At 61.4% G+C, this 13,219-nt stretch overlaps 2 protein-coding genes across 2 annotated transcripts; both read right to left on the reverse strand.

Moving 5' to 3' along the window:
* Positions 1-4,023: 4,023 nt before the first annotated feature.
* DOHH (deoxyhypusine hydroxylase) lies at positions 4,024-7,532 on the reverse strand. Its single transcript, XM_038163795.1, has 5 exons — positions 7,383-7,532; positions 6,774-7,102; positions 6,300-6,376; positions 5,900-6,137; positions 4,024-5,119 (listed from the first exon to the last, which is right to left on the reverse strand). The coding sequence occupies exons 2-5, from the start codon at positions 7,045-7,047 to the stop codon at positions 4,803-4,805; spliced, it is 906 nt and encodes a 301-aa protein (XP_038019723.1). The 5' UTR covers positions 7,048-7,102; positions 7,383-7,532; the 3' UTR covers positions 4,024-4,802.
* Positions 7,533-7,915: 383 nt separating this feature from the next.
* LOC119712497 (protein ANTAGONIST OF LIKE HETEROCHROMATIN PROTEIN 1-like) lies at positions 7,916-11,168 on the reverse strand. Its single transcript, XM_038163793.1, has 2 exons — positions 10,824-11,168; positions 7,916-9,676 (listed from the first exon to the last, which is right to left on the reverse strand). The coding sequence occupies exons 1-2, from the start codon at positions 11,016-11,018 to the stop codon at positions 8,558-8,560; spliced, it is 1,314 nt and encodes a 437-aa protein (XP_038019721.1). The 5' UTR covers positions 11,019-11,168; the 3' UTR covers positions 7,916-8,557.
* Positions 11,169-13,219: the final 2,051 nt, after the last annotated feature.

The following is a 13,219-nucleotide window of genomic DNA, read 5'->3' on the forward strand; positions in this document are numbered from 1 at the left end:
GTTGGAGCACTGGGACAGACTGGTCCCATTGGAAAGGTCTCCCAGGAGCTGATCTGATTCCTGCGGGGAGGCTTGGCCACCTCCCCAGGTACCCCAGGGCACAGCAGCCCAGAGGGGCACAGGGCACCTACCAGCCTGTCCCTGGGCAGTGGGAGCAAGGACGAGCAGGACCAGGAGCGAGAGGGACTGCGAGAGCTTCGGCATTTTTGGCCAGAAGGCTGGGGCACGTCTGGATCCTGCTCCTGGAGGTGAGCTTTTGTCACCTGCTGCTATCGTGCCTGTACTCTGCACCCAAGGCAATGGGTGCCTTTATTGGCCCCAAGAGGACAAAGTGGCGCCAAGCACCATGGCAACATGACTCCTGTCACCTCTGGCAATTGATACCACTCCCTTGGCTCAGGCACCGGCAGCCCACCGCACCCAGCGGCCACCACCTCCGGGAGCACAGTAGCAAAGGACAGGCATGTCCCTGTGCCCAGGACTGGGGACCACCCCCAGGGTAGGCAGGTGGGTGGAGGCAGAGACAGGTGGGCGGGTGGAAGAACAGATGGGTGATGGGGTGGAGAAGTGCCCACTCTGCCTGGTTCCCCCTATCCCAGCCGACAGGGCTGGCAGAGATCCCATGGGGATGGGGCGGCACAGAGGGGTGGGCAATGCCAGGCCACTCCCAGCCCTCCCCTGGGCACGAGCCAGCTGCCCCCAGACAATCCCAGGTGGGACCCCATCATGTCCTCAGGGAGTGTGTGCCTGCATACCGTCAAGAGTGAAACACTGACAAGGTTAGCTCAGGGAGACCGTGGCAGGGTGCCCACCCACCAGGGCACAAGGAAAACTGAGGCAGAGGGTGGCTACCAGCACCCCAGGGAGGGACAGTGGACTTTGGCAGGGCCACCCTGCCTGTGGCAATTCCTCAAGGGGTTAAGAAGAAGACTGGGAGCACGGGGATCCAGCCTCACCCTGGGTTTAAGACAGGGGCTGCAGATCCATAAAACAGCCCCCATGCCCAGTGCCCTCACCCAGAACCCAAGTGAGGCTTCAGAGTGCCTTGTCCCCCAAGACTACTTTGGGGCCACCTGTAGGTGCCACTGAGCATGGTCTGGCAGTGCCAAGGCACTGAGGGGGTGGTAGGGACACAGCCAGCCTCAGCATCCAGCTGTCCATCCGTCTGACCCTACCCACGTGCCCATGCTGGCTTGCCCCATCCAGAGGGGTACCCATGTGCACCTATGTCTGTGCCCCCTGCCATCGGCTGTGGCCCCACACCACCCCAAGCACCCCCTTTAGACACTCATGTGCCCATGGCCAGGGATGGCACGGCTGTGCCAAGGGGTGCTGTTACCCCAGGGAAGGTTGGGATGCCCCAGCCCTGCCGCCCCCCGTGCTGTGCTGGGCCAAGGGGTGAGCAGGGCTGGGGCAAGTGGTTTTATTGGTGTGACAGCCCAAGAGGAGCCCCGAGAGCAGTGCTAGGGCTGGGAGGGAGGGGGAGGCTGTGTGCCAGTGCTGGGCAGTGCCCACGGCCAGGGCCACACCGTGACCCAAAGGTCAGGCAGGGCTGCAGGGTTCTGCTGGTGGCAGGGGTGTCCCCTGACCCTAGAAGAACCTCTCAGGGGAGTCAGCAAAGGAGATGGAGCTGCGAAGAGCGAGCAGCCGCAGCGGGATGTCTGTGCCGGGCAGGATGCCGCTGCCTTCATCCTCCACCTTCTGCTCCACCAGCACCTCGTCCTCCTTCAGCCACTCTGCCTCCAGCACGGGGCCTTCAGTCATCTCTTCCTTCTCCTCCGGCTTGGGCCCAAATGCCCAGTCTGCAGGAGCAGAGACTGAGCTGTCAGCAGCACCAGCTCTGCCACAGCGCAGCCTCAGGTGGGGGGATCCCCCTGGCCCCTGCCCACCCCAAAGCCCGACCCCGCTGTGGGTAGCACTCACCGGCAAAGTCGTGCACCAGGTCCTTGATGAGGTGCCCCACGATGGCATATGCCACCACCAGCACCAGTGTTGCTGCCATCATCAGGTACAGGACATAGCGGGGCAGGTGGATGCTGTCCAGGGCAGGGGGCTTGTAGTCCACATACAGCACCCCGTCCTCCTCAAGGGGGGACTGCAGCAAGTGCCGTGGCCCCTGTGCCCCCCCGGTGCCAGGGAGGGGGGTACCCCCTGCCAGGGCCATGGCCAGCTGGCCCTGCACCCCCACCCCAAGCTACTGAAGCCTCTGCCACGCAGGGGACTGTAGTGGGGGAAGTGGCATCAGGGTCAACCAAGCTCCTCGGTGCTGGCAGCTCACAGGGACAGTGGTGTCCCTATAGCTGGTGGCAGTGCCACTCACCCAGAGACAAAGCTGTGTTGCTGAGAAGGAGCTTAGCACCTGCTAATCCAGGCACAGCCTGGCTGCCTCAGCATGGGAGGTGACCAGTGGGCTCTGATGTGGGTCAGGGTCCCCAAATCCTGCTCCTCTGGGAGCACCACTGGTACCCCTGCCCCCCTGGGAGTGGGGAGTCACCTGCAGCTGGAGAACTCCCAAAGACAGGAATGGGGAGGGATGCCCGAGGCCTTTCCTCCCTCCCCTGGGCTGGGTTAAATCCCTCAGCAGGCCCCAGATCCCTGGAGCAGATGGCTGAGATCCCAGAGGACACAGCACCCTTGGAGCCGGAGCCCATGGGCAGAGGGGATGGGGACGCAGCCTCAGCTGCATCTCTGCTGTACAGGGAAGCAGCCCATGGCAAGAGGCTGTGACCTTCCCAGATGGCTGCCATGGGTCACCCCAGCACCCAGTGTCACCTCCCCAGGGCAGAGCAGCCAGCAGAGGGGGACCGAGTCTGTGCTTCTCCCAAAAGCAATTCCCCCTACACCAAGAGGGTGCAGGTTTTAGTCCAGACCAGCAGCAGCTTTGAAGAAATCCCAAACCCTTCCCAGCACAGGCTGAAGGTGCTGGTGGAGTTCAGTGCCAAGCCAAGGCTCAAGGCTGAGTCCTGCTCCACTCCAGCACCTTGCAGCTCTGCTGCACCAGGTCACCCCTGCCCAGATCCCAGCCTCAGAAATGCATTTTGTTCCAATTATGTCTTGAAAGGTATTGGGGGAGCAGAGACAAATGTTGGCACAGAATGATTGGGAAACAACCCTGCAAGGTCTGAGTGAGTCACCCCTGGCAAAGCTGGAGAGAAAAGGTGGGGGCAGCCAAGGTGATAAGTGGGGACAAAGCCTGGCAAACTCCAGGGTGCTGGAGCCCACGTGCCAAGAAGGGAACAGTGGAAATGCTAACGTGGCCTGGGAGAAGTCACCCATCTCACTGTGCTGGGGATGGATACGACACAGGAACACCCCAGAGCCCGAAGTGCCAGCTGGGTCCTGCCCATCACCCACAGGCTATGGATGGTGAAGGAAGGGGGACAAGAAACCCGTAACAGCTGCTGACTCCAAACAGTGGGAAAACATCAGATGTTTGTCCCCAGTGCTGGGGAAGGGCAGTCTGGAGCCCCTCACCCTCCACATCACACACAGGCGTCCCTACCCTCAGCACTCAGGTACATGTCACTGACTCTTAGTGTGTACAGATGACCAAAACTGGTCACATCTTGACTAAGAGCCCTTTCCATGGGGTCTTGAACTGGATCAGAGTGAGCCATGGCCAGGGGCTGCCCTTTGGCTATGGCCCTGAGCACCAGAGCCCTGGGGATGCTGAGCTGGCTTCAGGGACTAAGAGGATTAAGCCTGGGAGTGACTCACAGGGAGCCCTTGGACAAGGGGAAAAGGTATGCCCAGCAGGATGCCAGGCCCTGCAGGGCAGTGGGACCTACCAGGGCACCTCAGACAGATCATTCTCATCCCCAGGGCTGGGGGTTTCACCTCATGCCATCAGGGACCCCACTCCCTGCTCCTCCCGATGTGGCTGGACTCGATTTTAAAGGTCCTTTCCCATCTTAATGGTTCTATGACTTCATTTTGGCAGCCTCCTGCCCAGGGTTTGACCCCACGGCACTGGGTGCACTCCACACCTGGGCACAGGTAAATCACAGCTCAACTCACTCCAGCTTCCTGTGCCAGTGTTTTATTCCCAGCCAAACCCCAAACCCCAGTGCCCAGGCTGGGCTGACTGAGGGATTTGGGTGCCAGCAGCAGCCTCAGCCTTCCTGGCCCTGGTTAAACACAGGGGAAAGCCCAGGCAGGCTCTGCCACACCCTGCCCACCCTAATGGCAGCACCCTTCCCTGCAGAAAAAAACCCAGCCATATCTTCCCAGCTTTGCCATGAAAACAACCCCCATCCTGAGGCGGAGGCTGCCACAGGCTCGGCTTCAGCTTGTCCCAACAGGAGAAGCGAAACCCACTGTGCAGGCGAGGAGGGCCCCGGCTCGGCACCATCACTGAGAGCAATTTCAAAGCATCCTAACACCACAGCCCACAAGAGCGGGTGCCCACAGCCCATCCTAGCCCCCAGCAAAGCTCAGCTGTGGAGAACAGAGCTGCCAACAGGGCAGCACCAACCCAGGGCAGGCCCAAGCCCTGCAGAGCCGCAGCAGGCTCTGACGTGCCAAGCAGAGCCCACCTGGTCTAAGCCCCAAGCCATGCTGCAGGGAGGCAACGCTGATCCTGGCAGGGAAAAGGGGGCAGATCCAGGAAACGGCGGCTGGCGAGGAGCGGTGGGGAGGCAAGTAGCAGCTCGGCCTGGATTTGGAGGGAAAAGGTGGTTGTATTTGTGCCAGAGAGCAAACCCAGTCCCTCCTCCGGCTCGGCGCGGCACGGCACGGATCCGCCGCTGGCAGCAGGAGGGGGCGGCAGGCAGCACGCCCACCCCGGTGCCCCCAGTCCAGGCTCAGGAGGAGGCCTGCAGCTTGCAGAGCCCGTCGGCGTACTGGAACTGGGCGCCGTTCTCATACTCGTACATGTCCAGGGCCACCTGGCAGCTCTCGCGCACCACGCGCTCCTCGTCGCCGGCGAAGGCGCGCAGGGCCCGCAGGCAGGAGGGCCGGGCGATGGAGCCCAGCGCCTCGGCGCACTCGTGCCGCACCATGGGGCTCTCGGCGCGGCTGCACAGCGTGGCTGTCAGCTGGGGGACGCACGCCTCGTCCTGCAGCTGTCCCAGCACGTACCCGATCTCGTGGCGGAACAGCGCGCTGCCGCAGCGCAGCCCTGCGGCGAGGGGGAACAGTCAGCTGGGACGCCCCAAAATTCACCACGATGCCCCAAAACATGCTAGGACGGCTGGATGGAGCCCCCACCTGAAAGCTGGGGATGCCAAGGGTCACCGCCGCAGCCCCATGTACAGGAAGGGGTGTCCCACCCCGCTCCCCGATCCCAGCCCTGTCCCAGCGCCTCCTTTGATGGCAGCACCCATCCCCCAGCAGAGCTGCTGCCCCCTGCCTGCCCCGGTTCTGCCCCACCACATGATCTTCCAGGGGATGGCAACGTGGCCAGGGACTCCAACCCTCCGGTACAAGCAGCTGGAGCAGGAGCTGACAGATCCCATCTTATGGACCTCAACAGTCCAAGATGGCTGGAGAGCCTGACCCACTTCCCTTGGGCTGGGGTGGGTCCAAACAGTTCCTGGGCTGTGGTCTCCCCCTTTCCCACTCACGGCATTCCCCTCTCCAGAATTATTCTCAAACACCAGCAGCCCCTGTCCTTCCAGGCCAGGAGAGCATGACCCCAAAAAACCCAGGCCAGGTCTGACATTGGGTCAGACCAGCTGGGCCCAGACCATCACAGCCAGTGCCCTCCCTCCCTCAAGGAAGGGGGGTCTGGAGGATGGCAAGGGGACTCTGGAACACCAGAGACCACCCAGCACTCTGTAATGTAGCAGGGAACAGCAGCCCTAGACACAAACGTGAGAGCAGCTCTGGCAGTCCTGGATTTGGGAAGGGCTCGTCCCAGATTAGTCTGGACAGACGCACAGGAAGGACAGGCCCTCACCTTCTGCCAGGGCCAGCACAGCAGCCTGGCCCCCCATATTCCGTAGAGCAAACATGGCCCGGTAGCGCTCAAACAGCTCCTGGGACTCATCCAGGAGGATCTCCCGGAGCTTGGCAACATCCGTCTCCTCAGCGGGGGGAGCGGGATCTACAGAGAGGTACGGGCTGCTGCCTGCCTGCTCCTTGTTGTTCTGCAGCCACTCCAGCCTCCTCACGGCCAGCTGACACGTCTCTGCCACCTGTGGGGACGGGGAGACGGCCCTGCAGAACAGCACTGGCCAGCGCCAGGAGAACCCCAGCACACAGCAGGATGTCACTGCCATGTCCCCACCCACCTGGCCAGCACGGGACCCGCCTCTGAGACCAGCAGTGCTGCATCCCAGAGGAAATGGAAAGCTCACCTCGACCACAGGATCCTGGGAATAGCGTTTCAGGATATCCAGCACGTCAGGATTCCCGATAGCACCCAGGGCTTCACCTGAAGGATGCATCAGGATGTAATCAGGGTGTCTGTGTCAGAAGAACCCTGCTGTGTCCTCTGGCAATGCCTTGCCTTGCTCTAAAGCACAGATGCAGGCCTAACTGACTGATCCCAAATGGGGCAAACGTGGGCACAGGCCGGATTGACCGATTCCAAAACAGGGCAAACACGATGGAAGAAGGCCGTCCTGGCCAGCAGAACAGCAGAGCCTGATCAACCTGTCCTGTCAGCTGCGGCCAGGGAAGCTGGTGAGATGTTACGTGACTCAGGGTTTGACATCCAAGCCCGACCAGGCCTCCATAGGCTGCCCTGTACAGTGGGGGAAGCACCCCAAGCCCCACTTGCCGGCTAACCCCCTTCCCTGCCCCCAGACCCGCAGGAGCTGCAGCCGTACCCGCCTCGTGCCTGACCATGGGCTCCTGGGCCGTGTCCTCCAGCACGCGGATGAGCACCGGGATGGCCGCCTCGTCCTGCATCTGGCCCAGGCAAAAGGCCAGCTCGTGCTTCAGCAGCGCCGAGCCGTCCCCAAAGGCGCGGCTGATCCACTCCACGGCCGCGCGGCCGCCCAAGTTCCGCAGGGTGAAGAGGGCCCGGAACCGGGCGGGCAGGGGCTGCGCCGCGTCCACCAGCGTGCGGCCGATGGCCTCCACCTCCTGCTCCGTCACCATGGCGCGGGCGGGTCCGGGCACGCTGGACGCTCTGGGGGGCTCCTCGGTCACACTCCTGCGTCAAGGGAGTCAAGGTGCGCCCTCAGCCGCCAGCGGGTCCCGTGGCCGGGGCAGGGCGGGCGGGAAGGGCCGCGGCCCGGCCTGTGCCGAACAACCGGACCCCGGGGCCGCGGCTGCCCCACAGCGCGTGTCCTCGGACACTCGGCTTCACCGGATACCCGGGACGGACACAGTCCGCCTGCCGCGACCACGCCGAGTCAGCGGAAGCGGGGCCCGAGAGGAGCCGGGGGATGCCGGGGGTTCGGGGGGGCCGGCGCTGCCGGCGCTGCACTCACCGCGCGCCGCCATCTTGCTGCTCCGCCACGTGACCGCCCGGCGGCCGCGCCTGCGCAATACGCACGGGCGGGGCCGCCCACGAGGGGGCGCTGCCGCCCCTCCGCCTGAGGGCGCGGCGGCCGCCAGGGGGCGCTGCGGGAGGCCGGGCCCGGTCCGGGGCCGCAGAGCCGGGCGGGGCCGCGGGGACCGGGAGCTGAGCCACGGCCCCCGCCGGAGAGGGGCGGGGGTGCCAGGCTGGCCTAACCCCGCCAGAGAGGGGCTAGGGTGTCCAAGGAGGGCAGAATTCCTCTGGAGAGGGGCAGGGGGTGCAAGGCTGGCCAAACCCCTCTGGAGAGAGGCTGGGGATGCTGGGCTGGGCTGGGCAAGGCCCACCCTGAGAGGGGCCTGGGGGTGTTCCAGGCTGGGAGAAATCCCACCGGAGAGGGTTCAGGCAGTGCCAGGCTAGGCAAACCCCAGCCTGAGAGGGACCTGGGGTGTGAGACTGGACAAAATCCCTCAGGAGAGGGTTCAGGCAGTGCCAGGCTAGGCAAAATCCCACTGGAGAAGAACCAGGAATGCCAGGCTGGGCAAACCTCTCCAGAGAGGGGTCAGGGTGTTCCAGGCTGGGTGAACCTGTCTGGTGAGAGGCCAGGTGTGCCAGGCTGAGGAAAACCCCTCTGGAGAGGGCCTGGGGGGTGCTAGGCCGGACAAACCCTCAGGGCAGCACGTCTCTGGGTTTGTGGATGCAGTTTAATTTCAGCCTGGTATCAGCCTTTGCAAGCCACTGCTCCGCCTCTTCCTTCCCTCTCCTTCCCATGTGTGTTTACACAGCAAGTTTCAAACCTCCAAAGGAATTCTGCCTTATTTCAAGGCTCTTGCTGATTTTGGTCTAATGGAGAGGCTTTGAGACAGAGGAAAGAGAGATCCCAGCAGCTGCCCCCTCCCAGCCCTAATCCCCAGCGTACTCCCGCAGCACACAACACACCATCGAGCAGTTTAGATCCTGGGAGAGAGAGTGGGCACAAAATACATTCCACTGCCTGAAACCTGAACAGCAAACCCAGCACGAGTGTGACACGGCTGCCCCTCCCTGTCCTGGGCCCGCCTGGTGCAGCTGGTAGCGCTGGGCCAGTTTGCCAGAGTCCACGGTGAGTCTGCGAGCAGGGATGTGCAGGGCAGCTGCTCCCTGGGCCCATCAGCCCTCTCCACAGCTCTCGAAGTACTGGCACATCAGCTCACGCACTTGCTCAGCCCGGTTGTCCTCCATGGCAGCCGGTGCGGGCTGGCAGGGCTTGGGCAGCTCGGTGGGCTCGGTGCCCTCCAGCCACTCCTCGTTGAAGGGGTTGTCGTGGGCCTCGCAGACGTTGTGCAAGATGCAGCAGGCGAGGACAAGGGTGGGCAGCAGCTCCAGGCTGCAATCGTCACACTTGAGGAGGATCTGCCAGCGCGCCTTGAGGCGCAGGAAGGCGTTCTCGATCACGCTGTGGGCCCGCTTCAGGCGGTAGTTGAACTGCAGCTGGCGCTGGGTCAGGTTCTCATCCTCCTGGTAGGGCTTCAGGATCCAGTCTTGCAGGGGGTACGTGGCATCGCCCAGCAGCACGTACTTCTGTGCCTTCCCCATGAAATGCTTGGGAGGGTTGGGGCACAGCCGGCCCTCCTTGGCCAGCACCCACAGGCTGGAGCTCTCCAGGACCGCGCTGTTCTCCATGCTGCCTGGAAAGGCGGTGGAGACGTCCCAGAACTGCCCCAGCCCATCCACGGTGGCCTGCGTGAGGATGGAGTGCCAGCCCTGGCCGTTGCAGTAGTCGGCGGTGAGGCGCAGGGGTGGGTGGATGGGGATGTGCAGGCTGTCCAGCGCCCCGATGCAGTGCGGGAAGCCCCAGCGTGTGCAGAAGATGCGCGCCATGTTCTCCAGCTCCTTCTCGTCAGGCAGCCGGAGGTAAAGCGGCTTCAGCAGCAAGACGACAGCATAGCTCACCTCCCGGACACAGCTCTGCACCGTGGAGGGCCCTACGCCAAAGAGCGGGCTCAGAGTCTGGTACTCCACGTTGGTAGCCAAGTGCCACAGGGCCACAGCCACCCTCTTCTCCAGCGGCAGGGTGGGGTGGAAGTGGGCGCTGTGCGGAGCCAGCCCAGGCCGCAGCTGGTTGCAGATGTAGAAGAACGTCTCCTTGGACATCCGAAACTTCTCCAGCCAGTCCTGGGGCCCAAACTCCTTCAGGACCACCTGCTCCCACCAGTCCGTGCTCCTGAGGCTGGGCCAGGCACGGGGGTAAAAGCAGCAGCTGGTTCTCCTCCGGTGAGCAATGAGGAGCTGCAGTGCAGGGGGGAGACAACAGTGGTGTGAGACAGCGCTTCCCTGCACTTCACTGGGACCCCCTTCTGAAGATCACCCAGCTCAAGAGACTTGCTCAAGGCAGGAGGATGGCCAGTGGTCCCAACTGGTCTAACACCAGTCAAATCTTTCTGTTCCTGGGAAACCTCACTGCAGACCCACCGGGCAGTAGGTGTGCCTCCAGACAAGATGCCCAGGTGCTGCAGATGGAGTTTTCTGGAAAAGCCCTTTTTTGGGGTGGCCATTCCCTCTGAGGGTTTGTATTTTAATGAGCATTGCTGGATTTCCAGCCACCAAGGGAACTGTGGGCTAAGTCCTGATCCCTCGAAGGTGGGAATCATGATTTGAAAGGAGAAGCTTCTGGCCTCTCCACAGGAATTGTTTTTCTGTTCTTAAATTCTACAATGCAATTTTAAACTAAAAAGAGGCTTTAGTCACCTTCTTCAGCCGCTGCCCAGGCCAGCAGGTTCCTCATGTTCCCCCCCCAGCTTGTCCTTGCAGCCAGGGATCCCTCGTATCCCCCATTGCATCCCCCACCTTTGATGCCACCCCCATGTCCGCTGCATCCACCATCCTTTGTGTCCAGGATCACATCCCATGTCTTTCAAGTCCTATCCTTTGTGTCCCACAGAACCCCCACGTTCCTCATCCTTTGTGATCTCTGTATCCATGTGTCCTTCCTGTCCCACATCCCATGTTTTGGGTCTCACACGTCTCCCACTCTTTATGTCCCTCTTGTGACTTCCCCGTGCTCCCCATCCTTCCCGCCACTGTCCTTTGCATCCCGCACCCCCTCCCCCCGTCAATTTTTTGTCAGGTTACACTCCTGTGACCTGTGTACCCCGCGCCCCAAATCCCCCACGTCCATGTCTGACGTCCCCCATCCCGTGTCCCCGTGATCTGTTCCGCATCCCCCATCCTCCATGTCGCCGTGACCTCCGCTTCGTCTCCCGTATCCAGCACCCTTCGCGTCCCCGTGATTTCAGTGACCCTCCCATCCTTTGTGTCCCCGCGATCTCCACGCACACCCCGCATCCCCGCACCCTCCGTCCGCCGTGACCCCGTCCCCGCCCGCGGTTGTCCCCACGTCCCGTCCAGTCCCCCCCGGCGGCCCCGCCCCGGTCACCGTCATGAGCCGCTTCTGCCGCTGGCTGTAGTAGTGGCGGAGCCAGGCGCGCCGCTGCGGCCCGTCCCAGCCCCCGGCGCCGCTCCCGCTGCCGGCGCCGCTCCCGGTCCCGGGGCCGTTCCCGGCCATGGCCCCGGCGCGCCGCCGCCGCCGCCGCGCCAGCGCGCACAGGAGCACCAGCAGCCGCTCCCGCATTTTCAAATCGGGAGCCGGGGCCGCCCTGGAAGTGATCGGCGGCGGGGTCACGGTGGCACCGCGGGGCGGGACGGGACGGGGTGGTGCCGCTCCGCTCCGCGCGGCACGGCTCTGCCCTGCAGCGGACAGACAATCCCCATCCCTGCCTGCCGGTCACCGTACAGACATCCCCATCCACACCGCACCGCACCGTCCTCCCCATCCCCATCCCCATCCCCATCCCCATCCCCATCCCCATCCCCATCCCCACAGCACCACTATCCCCGCCCTCATCCCCGTCCCTGCCTCTCCGCACCGTTCTGCACAGCTCTGCCATCTCCATCCCCACCACCATCACCAACTCTCACCGAACCACACTATCCCATCATCCCCACCCTCACCACCATCCCCATCCCAGCCCATTCCCTTCCCACCTCCAGGCTGGGCTGGAAAAGGGTCACTGGGCTCAGCTGCAGCAAAGACTGACACTAGAGAAACAAGGAAAACTGCAACCACAAAATCCCAAATCAGCCTTGGATTTACAGGAAGGCTAGAAAAGGCTGTAAACGACTGGACAAAGCTCACTGGGTTCAGCTTGGGTAAGGACTGGCACCAGAATGACAAAGGGTCCAACGACAGACAGACAGTGCCCGTGTGCTGACGGTGCCTGGTGAAAGGAATTAGATGAATGTGTCTTTACAAACAGACTGTGAGAATCTGCTTGTAGATAGGGCCAGGGACTTGTAGATAAGGAAGTAACTGGAGAAACCATCAGTTTCAGAAAGTGTTCCTAATTCACAAGGACTGCTGCTCAGCCAAGGTCCTGCTAAATTCCTGAGCTTGGAAAAGAAGAACAAAGAAAATAGAACTATGAATATCATAAGTTAAACAAAGGGGGGGATGCACATTAGAGGGGGACATACAGTAGGCAATTAAGGAAGTTTGAAGTTTCTCCACTTCAGCCAGTGGAGAAAGGGAGAGGGTAATGTGGCCATGAAAATTAGGATAAAAAGAGGCTGTGTCCCCCAACAATTTGAGAGCCCCACGGGAATTGCCCCATGGCCTCTCCCTTTGTTCATGAATGAAATTACAGGACTCTGTCTCCTTTTTGGACATAATCCTCTGGTATCTTGAATTCTTCTGTACACGTGGGAGTAATACCAGAGCCTGGATGGTACCCCAAAAGTGGTGCCTACTCTCCCAAAGTCTGTTGGGTTTCCAGATGTGCTATGGCAGGGCAGATCCCACAGGTCTCCTGAGACAATGGAGAATGTGGGGATGCCTGCAGGGAATTTGCTGGGTTCCTCACAGCCTGAGCCCAGGATCTGTTAGGGGGAATTATCTTCAGTTCTGGAGGCACTTTGGGCACCACAAGATCAGAAGGATTCAAAGGATCCATCACCCATAAGGATGTTGGAGAGTGCCCAAAGGAGGGACACGGAGCTGGGGAAGGGGCTGAGGAGCAGCTGAGGGCACTCGGCTCGTTCAGCTGGAGCACAGGAGACTGAGGGGAGGCTCCTCGGGGCTGCAGCTCCTCCCCAGGGCAGGCACAGGGCCAGGGGCTGAGCTCTGCTCTGGGGCAGGGACAGGAGGCCAGCGAGGGCTGCAGCTGTGCCAGGGCTTGCCATGGAGCTCAGGGAAAGGTTCTTCCCCCCGAGGCTGCTGGGCACTGCCCAGGCTCCCCAGGGAATGCTCCCGGCCCCAAGGCTGCCAGAGCTCCAGGAGCGTTTGGACAGCGCTCTGTGGCCGTGCTCGAGGGTCCCCAGGATGAGGGAAGAGATGAGAATCTTGACTCCATGTTTCAGAAGGCTGATTTATTATATTATGATATATATTATATTAAAAATGCTGTACTAAAACAATAGAGAGAAAGGATTCACCAGAAAGCTTGGAAGGAATAGAAAGGAATTAATAACAAAAACCCGTGACTCCTCATAGCCTTGGCACAGCTGAATCAATGATTGGTCATTAAATAGAAACAATCTACATGGACCAATCAAAGATGCACCTGTTGGTAAACAACGTCCAGACCACATTCCACAGCCATCAGATTGTTACTGTTTACATTTCCTTTCTGAGGCTTCTCAGCTAGAATAGGAGAAAAACCCTAGCAAAGGATTTTCATAAAAATATCATGGTGACAGTGCTCTCAGGGATGCTCAGGGTGGGGTTGCTGGGGTGGCTGTGCAGGGACAAGGGGCTGGACTGACGATCCCCGTGCG

This window comes from Motacilla alba, chromosome 28 (assembly GCF_015832195.1).
Source record: "Motacilla alba alba isolate MOTALB_02 chromosome 28, Motacilla_alba_V1.0_pri, whole genome shotgun sequence".
Taxonomy (NCBI): Eukaryota; Metazoa; Chordata; class Aves; order Passeriformes; family Motacillidae; genus Motacilla; species Motacilla alba.